This window comes from Melitaea cinxia, chromosome 30, assembly GCF_905220565.1.
Source record: "Melitaea cinxia chromosome 30, ilMelCinx1.1, whole genome shotgun sequence".
NCBI classification, from domain to species: domain Eukaryota; kingdom Metazoa; phylum Arthropoda; class Insecta; order Lepidoptera; family Nymphalidae; genus Melitaea; species Melitaea cinxia.
In genome coordinates this window covers 2,775,169-2,795,931 of record NC_059423.1, presented here as the reverse complement: position 1 = coordinate 2,795,931, position 20,763 = coordinate 2,775,169, and the positions used below count along the sequence as shown (strand labels likewise).

At 36.7% G+C, this 20,763-nt stretch overlaps 3 protein-coding genes across 3 annotated transcripts; 1 reads left to right on the top strand and 2 right to left on the bottom strand.

Annotated features, from left to right (window-relative positions):
* The first annotated feature begins 9,760 nt into the window (after positions 1 to 9,760).
* Positions 9,761 to 12,780, top strand: LOC123668239 (vacuolar protein sorting-associated protein 37A-like). The gene is made up of 4 exons (XM_045602013.1): positions 9,761 to 9,872; positions 10,051 to 10,533; positions 11,256 to 11,562; positions 12,516 to 12,780. The coding sequence occupies exons 2-4, from the start codon at positions 10,060 to 10,062 to the stop codon at positions 12,638 to 12,640; spliced, it is 906 nt and encodes a 301-aa protein (XP_045457969.1). The 5' UTR covers positions 9,761 to 9,872; positions 10,051 to 10,059; the 3' UTR covers positions 12,641 to 12,780.
* Positions 12,781 to 13,379: 599 nt separating this feature from the next.
* On the bottom strand, positions 13,380 to 13,712 carry LOC123668093. Its single transcript, XM_045601887.1, has one exon. It carries the CDS (start codon positions 13,710 to 13,712, stop codon positions 13,380 to 13,382), a length of 333 nt encoding a protein of 110 aa, XP_045457843.1.
* A 2,928-nt stretch (positions 13,713 to 16,640) lies between these two features.
* Positions 16,641 to 17,846, bottom strand: LOC123668092 (glucose-1-phosphatase-like). Its single transcript, XM_045601886.1, has one exon. The coding sequence runs from the start codon at positions 17,844 to 17,846 to the stop codon at positions 16,788 to 16,790; it is 1,059 nt and encodes a 352-aa protein (XP_045457842.1). The 3' UTR covers positions 16,641 to 16,787.
* Between the last annotated feature and the right edge of the window lie 2,917 nt (positions 17,847 to 20,763).

The window sequence follows — 20,763 nt, the reverse complement described above, 5'->3', positions numbered from 1 at the left end:
TTGAAGTCGGTTCAAAAAGAATTATCCAATTTGTTGCCATCATTGGTATTAAGTTATGCCTATACATCGGCGATTTATTTTTATTTATAGACAGGAAGTGACCCGATTCCTTAACCTTAATTATACTTTATGGGAACTTTTAAAAATTACTATAAAGCTTGCAAATATCTTATAATTATAATGAAGATGTCCACCATCCGTATATGGAGTAACATATGACTTTTAAAAAGACCTTCGAATTAAACTGTGTTATCAGTCAAAATATGGCTTTATGTCGTAATTTTAATGAAAATTTAACATAATAAATTAAAATATAATTATATCATTTTTTTCGCGTGTAACATCCGAACAAATGCAAAGATTATTTTCAACCGACTTCCAAAAAGAAAGGTGGTGTTGGTTTGTTTTCAAATGGTCCTATTTAAATTTAATCGAGGTCTGACAAGTATTTTTTGAGTTATATCTAATCCACATACGTTGCCTCATAACTTTTTACTAGTTTTACTGATTTTGATGATTCTCATTTTAATTGAAATCTGATACTCACCTTGTGGTCCTTTTGTGTTACTTTTTAACCGACTTCCAAAAAAGGAGGAGGTTCTCAATTCGACTGTATTTTGACCACATGATAAATATCAGCTTTTGATTAAATTAAAAATTATCAAAATCGGTACACCCAGTAAAAAGTTATTGCGGATTTTCGAGAGTTTCCCTCGATTTCTCTGGGATCCCATCATTAGTGCCTAGTTTCTTTATCATGGTACCAAACTACGGATATCCCCTTTCCAACAAAAAAAGAATTATCAAAATCAGTACATCCAGTAGAAAGCTATTGCGAATTTTCGAGAGTTTCCCTCGATTTCTCTGGGAACCCATCATCAGATCCTAGTTTCGTTATCATGGTACCAAACTAGGGATATCCCCTTTCCAACAAAAAAAGAATTATCAAAATCGGTACATCCAGTAGAAATGCGGTATAATACAACGTAGGTCGACGAAAAAAGCGTCAAGTAAAAACGCATGGGACCAATTGACACACACCATCTTTCGATTAAAAAAAAATTGTCGAAATCGGTCCACCCGGTCAAAAGTTCTGATGTAACATACATAAAAAAATATATATATATATACAATTTAGGGGGATGAAAAATAGATTTTGTTCGATTCTCAGACCTACTCAATATGCACACAAAATTTCATGAGAATCGGTCAAGCCGTTTCGGAGGAGTTTAATTACAAACACCGCGACACGAGAATTTTATATATTATATATTAGCGACGAATAATGGTTTTGCTATTAATATTTTAAAAGGCACTAATGGATAATTTCTATAGCTTCCTTAATACTTGTGTTGTTCTTAAACAAAAAAAAATATCAAACTTACATCGACATGTATTGATACATGAAAATAATTAAAGTACTCGAAGATAATAATATACACATTATTATTATTACCACAATAGTGTAGTCACTCGACAAAAAAGTAACTTTATGTTACTTTTACCGAAATACGTTTACCGAATATTTGTACGGTAAAAGAAAATTAAGCTATATAATACCACATCTTATAAATGAACTTCCTTTAGCTTTACGGGAATCTTTACCAGCGAAAAACAGAAAAATATACCTTAAAATTTTTTTTATTAATAACTAGCTGACCCGGCGAACTTCGTATCGCCTAACAGTCGATTCTTAAATTTTATTAATTTTTTTTTTAGAATTTTTCTCTCCGTAAGAACCATCCTCGTAATTCAAGGAATATTTTTAAAAAAGAATTAGCGAAATCGGTCCAACCGTTCTCGAGTTTTGCGCTTAGCAACACATTCAGCGACTCATTTTTATATTATAGATAATATACAATAACAACATATCACAAACTTAAATTAAAAAAAATCACTGAATTAAATTAAACTAATTTAATGAAACAATTTTTTTCGGATTTTATCGCGGTTTATTATTAACTTTTGATTTCCGACGTTTCGGATAGTTTACAGCAACCATGGTTGCCGAAAAAAGTTTTTTCATTAAATAAATTAAACTGGTTGGTCGGTCTATCGGCATACAGCGTTTAACCGATTGATGTGTGACGATTACTATATAATTACTAAATGCTTTGATATTAAAATGATGTACTTCAACATTAAGTCGAATATATTATGTACCTAGTTACCTAATGATAATGTCGACAATACTGATATCCGGTAAAATTCTACATGTTTCTTAATAAAAAAATAATATATATATAATGTATGTTCGGGGATAACTTCGTCGTTTATGAACCGATTTTGATAATTCTTCATTTGTTGGAAAGGAAATGAAGAAATAAAAAAAATACCATGATAAGGAAACCAGGATCTGATGATGGGATCCCAGAGATATCGAGGAAAACTCGAAAAACTGCATAACTTTTTACTGGTGTACCGCTTTTGTTGTTTTTTAATTTAATCGAAATCCGATATTTATCATGTGGTCACATTTAAATTTCATCGAGATCTGATTACAACTTTTGGAGTAATCTTTGATGTGTATTTACCTGACTAATTTTTCGTCTATCTACGTTGTATTACTTGTCGATATAATTGAAGTCGGTTTTTTTTTTCGTTTGCCTGTAAACACAATTATTATTTAAATTTAAGAGGTTATTTCAAATATTTTCCATACATATAAAAAACGATAATATATTTAAACGGGCACGAATTTACATTAAATTTATCAATTAGGCACTATCACAATAAACAAGTTATCCTACAAAAATACCTAATGTGTAAAGAACTAAAGGAAGTCGAGGCTTTAAAATGATATAAATAGTCGTTGTTACCAGCTAATAAAACAGAGATTTCCAATATATGGTTGCAGCCGAACTTTGGTAGTACCTTGACCTTGCAGAAGCCAAATAATACTGCTTTCAAGAAGTTATCTCTTGTACACAGCCATCGAGCAGCTATAATTTTATAAATCGTTTTCAGAAAACAGAGTTTCTTCAGATCTCTTGGTCACGAATTTCTTTTTTATACCACTAGGAAAGCAAACAAAAGTACGCCTGATGGTAAGAGATTAGCATAACCAATAGATAACTTCAATAAATGTAATGTATGTATTGTACTACAAGTGCATAGCCAATCCTACTTTCTCCTCTTCTCAGGAGTTCTGACTACCTTGCTCACTGAACTGTGCTATTTACCTGTGATCTTCTCTAAGGTAGGGTAGGTAAGAGGTACTTCCCCAGTTGTACTACTCGAGATTTTAAGCAGCGTATTACCTGATGTACTCTACCTTAGTAAAAATATTAAGACTGATTCATAAGTACAGCCTTTTTTCTTATGTAATCTCTAATAAACACGTAATCTAATTATTGCTATTACAAAAATGTTATTAAGAAACCTACACGTCCTAATTAGTATGATAACAAAGTGAAGCAGATCTAGATAAAAAATATAAGTGTAATTAAAATAATAACTCGTTGTTACGGTTTTATTATTGTACATTACTAGCTGTGCCCGCGACTTCGTCCGCGTAGAATTTAACAAAAAAGTTATTGTTCAGTTCGCAGAGCTATTCGCTTCAGTCTGTAATATTCCACAGTTGGGCACAGTCCTCTTTCCCCGTGTACGAGACGGATCAAGGATCTTCTCTGTAGAATTTACATTTTGTATTATTTTTGATTTGATCCTACATACCTACATACCTACTTGGAGTTTCATTATTTAAAACATAAACAGTGATTAGTCGGACAAACTTCGGTTGATAATTGATATTTGAACAATTATTTGTTTTATAATAACGAACCATTTTTAATATTCAGTAATCATTAAAATGTTATTATAAAGTATATTTAAATTCTTTTATCGTTTTATTTTTAACCGACTTCAAAAAAAGGAGGAGGTTACTCAATTCGACCATATATACCTATTTCTTTTTTTTATGTATGTTCGGGGATAACTTCTTCGTTTATGAACCGATTTTGATAATTCTTTTTTTGTTGGAAAGGAGATATTCATAGTTTGGTACCATGATAAGAAAACCAGGATCTGATGATGAGATCCCAGAGAAATCGAGGGAAACTTTCAAAAATCATAAGGGTGACTAGTAAATTTAATCATGTTTTCATTAAGTACTATAAAGCACTACTATTTGATAAAGGTCTGGAGTCGATCTGATGATGGAGAAGAAAGATAGTCGAGGGAACTCTTCAACAATTTATAGCAATTACATGCTTTTTGAACTTAATTCGTTTCTGTTGATGAGAACTTTGCATTTGTATGAGTTATAAGTGCCATTACAGTCTGATGATGGAGACAAAAGATAGTCGAGGGAACTCTTTAACGATTTATAGCAATTACCTGCTGTTTGAACTTAATTCGTTTATATTGATGAGTACTTTGCATATGTATGAGTTACAAGTGCCATTACAGTCTGATGATGGAGACGAAAGATAGTCGAGGGAACTTTTCAACAATTTATAACAATTACCTGCTGTGTGATCATCTGTGTCGCAGGACCAGGTTTGATGATGGAGCCCATAAACACTTGAGGGAATTTCTCAACAATTTACAGCAGTTACCTTTTGCTGTTTGACGACCGCTTTGATATAATGGTGCATGTGCCGTGTCGGCGGCGCCTAAACACCGAAGGTCGCAGGTTTTATTCCCGCTCGGAGTGAATATTTATGTTTATACAAATATTTATTTTCGGTCTAGTTGTTAATCCTTGTGGTTCTCCCAACCTAGCCTCAGAGAACACGCTAGGCTGTCAGACCCGGTTGTTATTACGTACACCTGATAGCGAACTTTACTCATAGTATGTCTACGCGTTAGCGCAGCGGTCACAGCACTGGATGTTGCCCTGGCGTTAGTGGGTTCAATCTCCGCGCACGACAGACATTTGTATTGGCCATATAGATGTTTGTCATGATCTGGGTGTTTGTGCTTGTGTATTGTGTATGTTTCCAAACCCCCGACATAAGAGAAAAAGCATCCTTGTTAGGTCTACCCATCACTAAAAATTGTAAAATAAAATAATTTTTAACAAAAAAAAACCGACTTCAAAAAGGAAACTAAAAAGTGAAAAATAAATTTACTTAGTACAAAGTAATTCGTATTTTGATTTAGTTAATCAGAAATGATTAAATAAATATTTTATAATTTTGAAGTTGGTGCCAAGTAAATACTACAACAACCTGGCTACAATAACAAATACAAACAACACAAACACAACAAACAAGTACAAAAAATATTATTAGATATGTCAAAACAATAACAGAATAATAACAGTATTCAACCTAATAGTCAATGAAACAAATTATGAAAGAAAACTGAATACAACTTACGAGTAGATACTAGAGTAGTTATTGTTTTACTTCCACCCCTATCCACCCCTTCAAGTTTTCGTAGCCGGCGACCTCAATGCCAAGTCCACGGCTTGGGGAAATCCGGTTACGAACCCAAAAGGGAGGGAGGTGGAGGAGTGGGCGCTTGCTGCCGGACTATCCCTGCTCAATGTGGGGGCAGTCCAGACGTGCGTGCGTTGGTCGGGAGGTGTCGTGGTAGACGTCACGTTTGCCACGCCAGCCATCGCACGCAAAGTGTAGGGGTGGAGAGTGGAAACGGAGGTGGAGACTCTCTCGGACCATCGATACGTAAGGTTCGAGGTGTCTCCAGCTCCCGCCCATCCGGCGTCATCGTCGTCGTCAACGTTGTCCAGGGGGTGTAGCCAGTTTCCACGTTGGGCACTCTCCAAGCTCAACCGGGAACTGGCAGAGGGAGCCGCAATCGTCGGCCGCTGGAGTCTCCCGCCATTGCTGGAGTTTGGGGTGGATGAGGCGGCTAACCGGCTCTGCGACACATTTACCGCAGTCTGCAGAGCGGCCATGCCGCTCGTGAACCGTCTACCCCAACGCCGGGCGCTCTACTGGTGGTCGGCTGAGATAGCCGGTCTCCGGGCCACCTGCAACGGGGCCAGGAGGCAATATACTCGGAGCAGGTGGAGACGCCCCCAGGACGTGGACAGGGACGACAGGCTGCGCAGGATCTACGTGGAGAAAAGGAAGATCCTGCAGCAGGCCAAATGCCGAGCCAAGGAGGAGGCCTGGCTGGAGTTATTTGGGGGTCTAGAGAGAGACCCCTGGGGCCGACCGTATAATTGGGCGCGGAACAAGCTCCGCGCCCAGTCGGCCCCCATCAGCGAAACGCTCCAGCCGGAGCAACTGGGAAGGATCGTCGGGGAACTCTTTCCCGACGAATCCGAGGGTTTCATGCCCCCCAGGATGGCTCGGCAGACGCCGGACGAGGAGGAGAGTGTTCCGCCACCCGTCACAGAGGCTGAAATGGTGCTCTGTCCCGCCTTCAGAGTAAGAAGAGGGCGCCGGGTCCAGACGGGGTGCACGGGAGAGTACTTGGGATCGCTCTCGGGCACCTCGGCGATAGTCTCCGGGAACTGTTTGACCGCTGCCTGCGGTCTGGCCAGTTCCCGGGAACCTGGAAGAAGGGTCGGCTTTGCCTACTTCCTAAGGCAGGGCGGACCCCGGACTCGGCTTCGTCGGTGCGGCCGGTGGTGTTGCTGAACGAAGCTGGGAAACTCTTGGAGAGAATAGTGGCTTCCCGGCTCGTTCAGCACCTGGAGGAGGGCTCGGGACCCGGACTCTCGGAATCCCAATTCGGGTTTCGAGCGAGCCGGTCGACCATCGACGCCCTCAAACGCTTACGGGCGGTGACGGGTGAAGCGGAACACAACAGGGAGGTGGTGTTCGCGGTGTCGTTGGACATCGCGAACGCCTTCAACAGCCTCCCGCATGCAGTGATTCGGGAGGCACTGAAATTCTTCGGAGTACCCCCGTATCTAGGGAGGCTGCTGGAGGCGTACCTCTCCGATCGCAAAGTAGGCCTTGAAAATCGGTCGGGGTCCGTGAAGTGGCGGCGGGTCGGCTGCGGCGTCCCACAGGAATCGGTGCTGGGCCCGATCCTGTGGGACATCGGGTACGACTGGGTCCTGCGAGGCCGTCTCCACCCCGGGATGGGTGTCATCTGCTACGCGGATGACACTCTCGTTTACTCCCGGGGACGAGACTATAAGGAGGCGGCGGGGCTGGCTGAGGTCGAAGTCGACCTCGTGATCAGCCGCATAAAGAGTTTGGGGCTTCGTATCAGAATTGAAAAGACCGAAGCCCTCCTCTTTCGCGGGACCGGACGCAAAAGACCCCCACCGGGGGCTACCCTGCAGATCGGAGAGGGGATGGTCAGGATGAGCTCCCAAATGAAATATTTGGGGCTCATCCTTGACGGAGGGTGGACCTTCGGTCCGCACTTCGCTATGGTGGGACCGAAGGTCGTGAAGGTGGCGAGTACACTGGGCAGACTCCTCCCGAACCTCGGAGGACCTAGCGTCGCCTGCAGGCTGCTATATTCCGGAGTCTGCCGGAGTATGGCGACGTACGGTGCCCCGGTTTGGGCGGATCGCCTCACTGCGAGGAATAAGGCCGCACTGCGGTCGGCGCAGAAGATCATCGCGGTGAGGGTGATTCGGGGGTATCGTATGGTATCGTGGGCTACATACTGCTCTAGCTGGCGACCCCCCGTGGGAGCTCGTGGCGGAGGTCCTTGCCGAGACCTACTCATACGTCTCGGGTAGGAGGGCTCTCGGTGAGAACCCCACGTTGGACGGGATCCTACGGGTGCGCCGGATGGGGCAAGAAGCATTAATGCGGAGGTGGGGGAGGACCTAGCGGAGCAGCCGTATGGCACTCGTGTAACGGCTGCGTTGCACCCGGTCCTTGAGCGGTGGATGCGGCGTAAGCGCAAGCCCCTCACCTTCCGTCTGAGGCAAGTTCTCACCGGACACGGCTGCTTTGGTGAATACTTGTGTCGGACGGCCCAAAAGGAGCCGACGACTGGATGTCACGATTGTGGCGCGGCGGTGGACTCTGCCTAGCACACTCTCGAGGTGTGCCTGAGATGGGCGGCGCTGCGTCGCGATCTGACAACAGTCCTCGGAGGAGACTTGTCACTGCCGAGCATCAGCTCCGCGATGCTCGGCGACAACGAGTCCTGAACGGCGATGGTCTCCTTCTGCCAGACAGTAATGTTCCAGAAGGAGAACGACGAGCGGATGAGAGGGAGACCACCGACGAGGCCTCCGTCCGCAGGCGACGAACGAGGGTGCGTAGGAGGCGCTACTTAATGCACCTCCAATAACGCCCCTGTGCTCGTGTCGGGCCGGGATGGGAACCCGGTCCTGCTAGATATGGCGTCGTCGGGATTGTTCAGAGGTGAGCCGGACAGTCCCCATGGAGGAGAAGTCTGGCCTTTTCGCCGAGGCCAGCCGGTCGCTGGAAGAATCCTGTTGCCTGCAGATCCGGGACCCTCCAATTAAAGCGGCTGAAGGCTCCCGCAGGGGTTTGGTCGGTAGTGCACCCCCAAGTATTGAAGTCGACATACGGTCTAGGACTGCCTACCCGGGCGTCCTGGATATCACCCATAAATGGGTTCCCCTGCGATAACAAAAAAAAAAAAAAATACAAATATCCAATTCGGCGAAGTATTTCGGGAATGGCGCGTACACACCTACATGTTGGTGACTAATTTATATTTATAAGTATATTTTATTAATGTAACCTTAAGCTGTCTTCGAAGCTTGTCAACGAACAGTATATTGCGGGATATTTCTTGAGTCTAAAAATTCGATCTTTTTGATATTTTTATGTAATTCTCATAAATTCACTATAAATAATGATACTATAAAATTACTTACAGTCAAAAGTAATTGTTAAATGAATATACTAAAGTTACTTTATTAAGGAAAATGTGCGTAATTGTAATTTTACGTCACTTTAGACGTAGGTCACGCTATTACATTTTATGGGCATAATATTACAGCTTTTGACCTTTATTGTTGCCATTTTCTTTTATTTTTATTATACAAAACAAAGTGAATAACATTAATCAGTTTTAAGTAAATAAAATAAATATCATCATCATCATCACTTAACCCTATCGCAGTCCACTGCTAAACATAGGCTTACACAAGTTCGCGCCAAAAATGGCGTCATCTGTTTTGCCCATATTCACCTTGCAGGGCAGGTGGATTGGTGACCGCAGGGCTGGCTTTGTCGCACCGAAAACGCTGCTGCCAGTCTTTGACCTGTCTATTTCAAAGCCAGCAGTTGGATGGTTATCCCGCCATCGGTCGGCTTTTTAAATTCCAAGGTGGTAATGGAACTGTGTTATCCCTTAGTCGCCTCTTACAACACCGACGGGATGACTATATTCTTTAATGCCGTAACCACACAGCTAAATATGAAAATATGAATGTCTTTAACACAGAGTCATGTGTTCTGTTTAGGGTCACCTCTGTTTGGGTAGCAACTATATATTATATTTAACTGATATATAATATTATGAAACTGGTAGATTCACAAGAACATACTTTTTTAACTTTTATTACCCTATAAAATCAACAAGTTTTTTTTTTGGAGGATACATTATGACAAAAAAAAACTTTAACCAATGACATTCAAATTTAAATGACAAAGACAGGAAAGACAGTCTTCACATATTATGTACTAGCTGTGCACTTCATCCGCGTGGAATTTAACAAAAAAGTTATTGTTCAGTTCGCAGAGTTATAATAAATAAATTTCTAAATTAAAAGTTAATTATTTGCTATACAAAATTATAATTACTATATAGATATACCTAATATGTATATATTTTTGATGATTTATATAAGATAAACAAAGTTTTTCGACGACACTGAAATTTGACAGTGACATTAGCAAGACTTGTTAGATTATTGATTCCTTTTGTTTTGGAAATTGTTAATTTTGTAAACGTAAATGAATGTACATTGATTTCTTTTCACATTTAAATTTATAGTTAATGTGGGTTTGTTTTAGTTTATACGTATTTTTTTTCTTTTCGAATTCAAAATGCTGTTTACGAGTTCAATTTATAATTAAAGCAGTGAATATTAAGACGTCGAAGTGAAATAAAAATTTCTAAATAAAATACATGTTTGCCGTACCACACATAATTTAATTACTAAATACTACATTTCAGAGCTTAACCATGCTACAACGTACGTATTTAACGGAACAAGATATAAGAAAACGCCAAATAGACACACTTAAAATATTCAATGATAACGTCACCGAAATCAACGAAAATTCCGAATACAGAGTAGAATTCGAAGCGAATGGGCGTAATTTTAGTCTGAACGTTATATTAAATCCTGAATTTCCGAATGAAAAGCCGAATATATTCATAAATCCTCTGATATCTCATCCTTGGATACTAGAAAATTCAAATCAGATTATAGGAGCTCCTGGTTTGATTAACTACACTCCTCATTCAGATTTAGGACGTGTGGTTCAAGCAATAATTCGTGAGTTTCAAAGATCTGTTCCCCATATCACTAATGAAGATAAATCAACAGATACAAGCCCGCAATCAACTTATAGTAATCAGTCTTTAATGTTCCCTGAGTTGAGTGAGTTAACAGCTGAGGAATTGCAGGAAATCTTTCATAATCCAGACTTACAGGTAACAAGAAGTTTCTATAGACTAGTGGTCGCCCAGTGGTCGAAATTTGACCATAATTAATTTACATTTATAAGTTTGAACATTATTAAGGTTCTGTTGTCAAAGACTATTCTTATATAATAATAAACAAGAGTATATATATGTGTGTGTGTCAAATACATGGTAGTGTGTGTGTAATGTTTTTTTTATGCATAATTTTAAATAAATATTAGCATTCTGCGCCCCTTCTCTATATAAACTATAGGTGTACGAAACTTCATACTCCTCCGTCCATGCAATTTTCGTAAAAAGGGATACAAAGTTTTTGCTTCACATATTAATATAATAAATCTATTTTCCATTAAAATCAATAAATGAATTATTCTAGTTTACATGAGGACAAGACATAGGTGTTAAGTAATTTAACTGTAAAGTATCCTTTATCACATAACTAAACACTTATAATTGTAAAACACAACTCAAAAGTTTTATTCGTAAACTACGTTAAAAATTGAATATTTACAAACAAAAATGTATACCTACCGAGTTTACTTAAACTTCTCTTTTTGTTTACTTATACTTCCCAGTTCATGAACAAAATTTTTTTAAACCTCGTTATTGCTCTCCTGTGACAACCTGTAACACTTTTCACAGGAGGCACTGAGTTCAGTGAGTTTCAGTCAATTGTTTGATAAAATTCCATATTGTAATATAATTTTAAAAATATGAAAAAATAATTTCAGGACAAAATCCTAGAAAGTAATCCACAACTACTAGAATTGGACTTAGAAACAGAGGAATTAATGACGAGCATTGAAGAGATCGCTCAAGGGAACATCAAGAAACAGCAAATGTTAGACGACCTCAAAACGGATGTCCTAGATCGAATATCGACCATAGTTCAGATGAAAATGAGCTTTGAAGAGTTGAATAGGAAACATCAGAAGCTGTCGGAAATGTACGACCCTCATAGGATACGAGATTGCCTGAGAGAGGGTGCGTTTAAAGCAGATGAGGACGCGGAAATGGTTGCGGAGCAGTTTTTATTGGGTATTTATTTTGAATAGAGCCTATTTTGACAACCAGTAGTAGCGCTGGCTGTATTTGGTTTTTACCCGATTTCTTGTTTTAAAAACTTTATTGTCAAAGCAAGACCAGTGCTTGTAATATTAGTTCTTCTATATTTTTTTTTATTCTTTTCTTTTTTGGAGTCTTGTCTACACAGACATGCCAGCCCCATCATACCCTAATTTCCACTATGTCTAAGAAATAGAGTCAGAATAATTGATAATGTAAGATCATATTAACTAACAAATTTGCTGCATCAGACCAAAGGTTCTGTTAACACTAATAAAAAAGTACCCATATAAAATTTATTTATATTAAAACATTTCATCAATGATTCTCTCTCCATTACGTATTTATCACATTCACTTAGTATGTGGTGTACATCATCTAGCAAGCAGCATGGAGCATACAGTAAGGAGATTCAGCTTTTTTCATAGTTCTTCTAGATTGTTTTTAATATCCAGAAGCAACAAATACAAATTTTCGAAAAAGTATTTTGAAGATGAGTATGATTTAATTATTTTTCATGTACCAAGTATTGTTTGCTAGGTATAATTTTATTTGATTACTAGCGTTGCCCCGCGGTTTCATCCAGGTTAATTTGAGGAAAAATGGCCTTTAGCCTTCCTCGGTAAATAGGCTATCCAACACCAAAAGAATTTTTCAGTTTGAACCAGTAGTTCCTGAGATTAGCATGTTTAAACAAACAAAAAACGAGTTTTTTTCCAATTGCTTTTTTATTTTCAAGAATCTGTATATTGTCTACATTCCTGAACTCTCTTAGCCTGCTATATATCATTAGTTCTCACTATCACAGGTTGGCTGGAAGATATCTCTTCTAGACATAAGTCCACTGTTGCTAACTAAATTTGTATAAAAATAACGGTGCAAAAATTTTAAGTACAATAAAGAATATATTATTTTTTTTTTTTCAGGTAACATTCCAGTAGAAACATTCATAGCTAAATTTGCTGAAAAAAGGGCTTTAGGACAAGCGAGACGGGCCAGAGAGGAAAGATTGGCACATCAATTGGCACAATTGGATAAAGCTACAACATAAATAAAGTTATTCCTAATAATGCGTATTTTGTAATTGAATGATTGTTCGAGTACCAATGTCGTATTTTCTTGTTGGTTTTTCTTTCGTTTGTGAGAAAACATAATTATACTCAGTAAACTTTATATTTAATGGTTATGAAATATTTTTTTTTTTTTTAATTTAACATTTGTGAGATTAAAGATAAATAAAGTATTTAGTTTTTAATGTATAGATTTTGCTTATCTATAATTATTGAATTATGACTTTCTCAAAAATACATTTAGATCGCCTATGTAACGCCTTTTTGATCTTCAGAATTTATTTTAGCTTTCTAATATTAATAATAACAACATTTATTTCAGGACTAGCCCATATAGTGTTAGTAACAATGTGTCCTATACCCTAGTGTTAGTACAGAAAATTAAAAATATCAACATTTTTATATTTAAGTACATTATATCACATTATTATACTATTCATATTACATGGAGCTTTATCCAGTGTCGCAGCATTGGACTCTCCCATCGATTTACAAACACTTTCAGAATACTATTGTGGCTGCCGCGGAAACGCTTAAGAAATGACGCGCACCTCTTGCGCATGATGGCTTTAAAGTGAGGCACTACAGCGCCACGGCAGCCCCAACAGTATCCTGAACGCATTATTGTATTGTACGCGGAGGTCACTGTAAGCACGCAAGCTATAGCTGGTCCACAGACTGCACGTATAAAATGATTGGCAGAAGGCTTTAAAAAGTTAGTTAAGTTATTTTGACATCTTCTGTACAACGTGCAAATCTGCGAGCCAGCATGTTGCAGCGAACCGACAGTGACCTTCGATTCCTGTCTATATCCTTATTATCGCCTAAGTTCTCGACTACCCAATGACCCAAGTACTTAAAGCTGGTCACCCTAAGTAACGGTGATCCGTAGAGCGATACCTCAGGTATGGTTTTATAGCCTTTTGCACCCGCCTTAAAAACCACGATTTCGCTTTTCTTGGCATTGTACTCGAGTCCCTGAGCCTCAGCATATACTTCACATATAGACAGTAATCGTCTTAATGCACTGACCGATGGACTCAGCAACACCATGTCTGCATAACTAATGTAATTGATGTTCACTCCGTCTACATGACACCCTATGCTACTGTTACTGAGCTCATCGATCAGATGATTCATGTATAGGTTGAAAAGACGAGGCGAGCTCAGGCCCCCCTGCCTCACTCCGCATTCCAACCGGTAATCAATACAATAGTTTAGCATTGAATAACAATTTTAATCCTTATGTACTTTAATTTAAAAGACTATTTTATATTGTTAAAAACAATCTCTAGACTGATTAGAAAAATATAATTTACTCCAAAACAGATTTGAATGGAAACTTTTATAAATTTCCTGAAGTAATACATTCTGGCTGGAAAAAAAAAGAAGAAAAAATAACTTTTTAATTGTTTGTAGGTATTAAAAAAAAAGAAAAACAAAATAATAAGTACTAATAGAAATTATTTATTTGAACTGTTGACACTACTTTTGTATAATCATAGTATAAATAAAGTAGCATTGTGATACTTTGATCACTACTACCTTCTATCTACTATTGAGTTATTATAAGTAAAAAATAAATAAAAATCGACTATAGGTTTAGTATAATCTTTATCTATCAAAAAAAGTTTTTATTTCATCTTTGTATATCCAATGCATATTTGTAGTGCAATAAATTATTTTATTTGTAAAAATAAATTAAGTAAATCCGTTTGTTGAGCGTATTTAGTTTAATTAATAAATATAGGTTTACCTACTTAAACTAAATAACTAATAAGTAATACAAATATTGTTTGCAGATTTTTATAACATTTTCTGATAAAATACGAGTGAGTGTAGACATAATGATGTTCATATTAGAAACTAAATTGTTACCTATGAATGATTTCACATTTAACTTGTCTTTTTCTGATCCCTCATTTTCTTCTCTGAATCTTGTTCGTATCTAAATCTCATTCGCACGTACCTGATGGTAAGCGGATGCAATAGGTAACTTTTGGAAGCCTTGAGCATCATCAGAAGCATCCCAACTGCGTTGCTGACCCTACTGACCCTCCACAGTAGCTCTGGCCATCATATTCACAACAGGAACACGACACTACCTACTTATGAGAAGTATTATTTAGCTGTGATCTTCCTTTGTGAAAAATGATCTCAATTGCAGTGGTTGCTCATCAGAGAACGCCAAAATTTGTGAATTCTCGGTACCCTTTAGTCTTTAATTTTTCACCTTATCTAAAATTTTAATTTTTTTTCTAACAATCATTTGAAGGACCTACGTTTCTCTCAAAGCCTCATCTTTCCGCACCTTCTCACAAATCTGATTTTGTATTAAAGTCTTTCACAATCCATGCCATTACTTTGTACTACATAACTTTCTTTTAAAAGCCAGGTTAAGAAGTTGTAACAAATAAAACTTATTTCATATCCTTCTTTTACCCTTTTTCTCTTCTCATTTTGCGTTAAAAAAAGTTTTAGGCTTATCTTGTTTGTCATCATAACATAAAATATGTATGAGTTCATTTTTGTATAGAAGTTTTTCTATTGTTTTGGTGTATGTATTTTACGGGTGTATAAATGTATGTTTGTATGTATGTTACTATGTATGGATTTAAATATGTATGTATGTATGCATGTATATTTGTGTAAGTAAAAGTCCACTATATTCCATACAGAACTATTAAAAAAAAAAAAAAATTTACCTTTTTGTTTTTATTAATATTTCCGTTTCTTTATTTATTTTTGACGTGACAATGTCTAGTTAATCGATGAACGCTGGCTGCATGCATAAAAAAGGATGACTCATCGTCCCGATACTCTCATCGTATGGTTGCACCGCATCTATCTTTCTTCCACTCGATGGGTCTATGCATCTGAGGAAGTGTTTAGTTATGACGTTGTCACGTTAAACTATCCTCCATAATCCAACTTTAGAGACAACCAATTTTTTTCATTATTGTAGAAACCAATCGCAACTCTGTTTTTTATTTGTGAGTCTTAAGTTTGACTAGTAGATACGGCTCTGAGGCCATCTTTTTTGCACAACATGTTGTAAAAATGTGCAATAAAATCTCAATAAATAAATAAGGTAGACTTGCGTCCCTAGCTAGACTACACCAAATTTTAAGCAAGATATTTATCACTGTGCCCTACTTAGTTAAAACTTTTATGGGCTTTTATTTCTGTGTTGTGTGCTTTCAGACTATACCACAGCAATAAATTTATATAATTATTGGTGATAAAGTTTAATACTAAAATAAAACGATACATATTTCTAATTATACTTTAATCAGGTAAGATATATTTTTATAATATTTCTTTGGCCTATTTACATTTTTCATTAACTAATTTTATTTACTGTTAATTAATTCTAATACCTAATATTTACATAAAAGTTTAACTACACTGTTAAAAACTGTGTGCATTAAACCTTATTGGCACATACATACACGTAATAAATTATTTTTAGTGTTGCCAAAAATTAATAAATATCTTCTTTGTTAGAATTTGTTAAAATTAGAAATTAGAAGTAAAAATGTTATTAATATATTACACATACAACAAAATGTGCTACTATATAAATAAAATGTACTACTTCATAAATATTATGTACTACTATATAAATACAATGTACTACTTGTTTGTATATCATTGTCACAAAAACTAAAAAAGTGAAATTTATGTTAGGTTATTTTAGGTTAGTAATGATATGCTAAAGTTATACATACTTATTTTATAAATATTGTGTCACAATGTTAGTCATCATACTCCGCAGAAATGGCTGAACCATTTTGTCTGCATATCCGGTAGGTCTGAGAATCGGTTAACATCTATTTTTTCATACCTCAAGTTGTTAGAGGAGGAAGATTAAGAAGGTTAATAATATATATAGCTTAACAATGTTTGAGAGGTCAGCTAGTACATTTATATATAATTATATATACTCTTGTTTTTTAATTAAAAATAAATATATTTGAAATACACAGACAGTCCATCTGTTCCTAAGGTAAGCAACTTAGGTAACAGTGGATTGATATACATAAATGATGTACATACATAAGCTTGTTTCCAATAGTCTACTCTGTAGGTACAATGTTTAAAAAAATATGACTAAATTTTAATGTTTTAAATCAGAGAATTTAAGAATTCAATGAACTCATCCCACGGACAAAAACCATTTTCATCAACTTTACAATATTTTAATTCTAACAAAGTAGATTTTGGGGGGTTTTTAAGTGACAGCGCATGACCCTCCCTAAGTTGCTCATCACTTTGATAGACATAATTAATTTTAAGATAATATTTGTTTAAATTTTCATTGTACCATTTCTGAAAAACAATTTTCCCCCCAATGGGTGTAGAAACAAAGCTATCTTCTAAACTGTAAAACTTAAAAGACATTGCCTTTAAGAAAACATTTATATTTGCATCATGACCCATTAATAAAATTATTTTTGATGTTTTATTTATGAATTTATCAGCCATGTATTGTATTAGCGGTCTTGCTAAATCGTTTGCAACGTGAGTTGTGTTAAAAGTGACGTTATGGTAACTTGCGGTAAGGTCTAAAATAGGTCGCCATTGTTCTGTATCATTTAATCTACCCCAAGCAACTTCTGTCATAGGAAATCCATCATAATATGCCATCATAAATTCATCAACTGCTTCGTTACAAATTTTTAAAGGTCCCGATAATTTTGGCTTTTTACCAACGGTTATATCTAATTTATTTTCATCGGCAGCCATATTACAATTGTTATTTAATTTACAAAAATCCGAATTTTTATAGTCGAGGATATCTTCCATAATTTTGTAAGACAGATCTAATTTTAATTTATTTAAAACATTTTTCATTTCGTCTAGGGCAATTTTTTTAAAAATGGCAGAGGAATTATGAATGTATGGACTGAAAATAGGGTCTGGTTTGTCTTTATCTACATGATGTACTGTTATGTTACAGTTTGGAAATGCACTATTAACAAAAGCTTTAGCTGAAAACAAAGTTCTTTGAATTGCATTTGCATATACATAAAATTCTTCTTCCAGTGGACATTTCTTAGACAAAACATCTTCTTTATACAGCCATTGCGAGAAATATTTACCCATATATCCTTCTAACAAAAAACCTTTTTTTGTCAAATATCCACAAGTTTCGTTAAATTGAGGCCAAGGTTTCGATGTCATTCTGGCCAAGTTTTGCGACAAAGGGGTTCTCACATTATGTCTACTAAATATCAAAACTTGCTCTAATCGAAGCGTAGGCACTGTGTTATTAAAAACTATGAACACGAAAACTATCACTTGAAATATCGCGTAAATTAATATAAAAATTAACGCGTTAAAACTTTCGCGTTTGCAATACATGACTGATGGAATTAAACAAAGAAATACTTTCCATATAGTACCTACATAATTGGGTAATGTATGTAAATATAAAATGTAAAAGGTCAAAGAATTGTAACCTATAAAATCATATTGGTACCTTGTTTATATTATTCTTAATGTACACAAAGATATCACACATTTTATGATTTTATAATAATAAAGTCTAGAAGTTATAATAAATGATTTCGTTCTTTTTAAGAATACACACTTGACAACTTGACATTTGACACTGACTTTTGATAAAACAAACAAAAAGTAGGACTGTTAATAAAATATACATATTATTGATTACAAAAATTGATATTTATTACTAATATTTTTGGACGATACCTATATCTATTGTTTGATATTAATATGATACTCTTCTTACTATTTATGCACTAGGGCAATGCGGAAATCCTTAGAGGCGTTCGTCAGAGTCCATATAGTGTGGTACGGCGTTTCTAATACATTCAAATCTTTGCCGGTCGTACTGGTTTAACGGTTCATCTGACCGCAAAGATAAAAAAGAGTGAAGTGGAATTACAAAGAGTGAAGTGGGTGGGAATTGGGAATAGGCTTGGCAACGCGCAATGCTTCTGGTGTTGCAAACGTATATAAGCTACGGTAATCGCTTAGCATCACGTGAGCCTTACGCTTGTTTGCCAACTCAGTTACATAAAATATATACCTATATATTAAAAAAAAACCTGCAAATTTCGCGAGTTTTTCTTTTATACGGTAACACTAGCTTTACCCATGACTCCTCAATTTCCCCTTTTCATGTCATCCCCTTTTTCTTTCCCTCTGGACCCTGATTTCTCCTCAATAGGGAAATTTTCCCTCATTGTGGAAAAACTGTCGGTTCGTCCTAAATTCTAGCGCATCCAATGCCAGAAAAGATAAGTCTGGGTTTATTATTGGGTACAATGAATACTAAGGAAAAGCCTATACCGTTCGGACTCCTTGTATCTATAGTACGTGAGAGGAATATTGAATAAGGATCATTATTTTAGAATATAGACAAAGAAAAGGTATAGGTGTAAAGTAATTTAGCTGTACAAGTTTAATTTATTTCATAATTGCAGCAATTAATAATCTAAATCATTTTATCATAGGGGGAGATTTCAATATCTCGCATATTACGTGGTCACCATCGGGCCACACGACCCAAAGAAGCGTTTCTGCGGACTTATAATTAGCGACTGATTATTTAATCGACTCATGTAACCTATCTGGATTTTGTCAATATAAAATGTAATAATATTTTGGATTTAATATTTAGTGATAACCACATTGATGTTTCTCGATCTTCTACTGCGTTAGTTTCTGAGGATGGCTATCACCCATCTTTGAATTTAAATGCACCGGATCTTATGTTGCCTTGTATTAAACGCGAATCCTTTATAAAATATTGCTTCTTTAAAGCCGACTACTACGAAATCAATAACTTTCTACGCAACGTTGACTGGCACACAATACTTCAGGGAAATAACATAGACGAAATAACTCAAAAAATTTACCAAATTATTAATAAAGTCATACATGATTTTGTACCAAAAAAATCATTCCATCAGACAGATAAATTTCCCGTTTGGTATTCAAGACCCTTAATACGCGTAATAAATGACAAACTCCGAGCGCATTGGCGGTGGATTCGGCACGGTAATCTCAGAGACTACGATGAGTTTTCTATTCTACGTAGGCGACAAAAGAGAACCCAAGTAAAATGTTACGATTCGTATCAAGAATATATACAAATAAATCTTAAGAGGAACCCTAAATACCTGTGGTCATACTTGAAAACATTACGTAGCAACAACACAGGATACCCCAACGTACTAACATTGGGTGACAATTCTTACCGCTGTGAAGCGGACGCCTGCGAAGGTTTCAGCCGTTTTTTCGAGAGTGTATTTCAAAAACCAGCTTCTCAATATAATTTCCCACCACTAGCAGAATCAACTGATACAATTCATAGGCTAAGCGTCTCTGAGGATGTGGTTTTAAAATTGCTAAAAAATATTGATCTTAACAAGGGCCCAGGTAGTGATAAGATCCCTCCAACGTTTATAAAAAACTGTGCTTCTTGCCTAGCTAAGCCGTTGACCTTAATTTTTAATCTTTCTTTAAACGTTTTTGGCACTTTTCCTAATATCTGGAAAGAAGCTTTAGTTATACCCATTCATAAAAGTGGCTCCCGTGGTCGGATTGAGAATTATCGGCCAATCTCAAAATTAAACTTATTTTGTAAAATCTTCGAAAAATTAGTATACCAATCTATAAGTCCGTTAATTCTCTCTTCGATCCCGGATGAGCAGCATGGATTTATGAAGAGGCGTTTTACTGTAAGCAATTTAATGGTATTCACAGATTACATCTTTCGCTCAATGGATAGTGGTATTCAAGTTGACGCTATATACACAGATTTTGAAAAGGCGTTCGACAGGGTTGATCACGTAATTCTGTTACACAAGTTGCATGCCCTGGGTATAAGAGGTGACCTTTTTAGATGGATAAGCTCGTACGTAACAAATAAGAGTTAAGCCATAACTTTGGGAAGAGTGCAAAGTTCTTACGTTTCAGTTATTTCTGGAGTTCCTCAGGGGTCTATACTGGGTCCATTACTCTACAATGCGTATCTCTACGATATTGGTTCTTGTTTAACTTACTCTAAATTTATAATGTTTGCCGACGACAAGAAGATTTATTTAAAAATTAATAACATCACTGATTG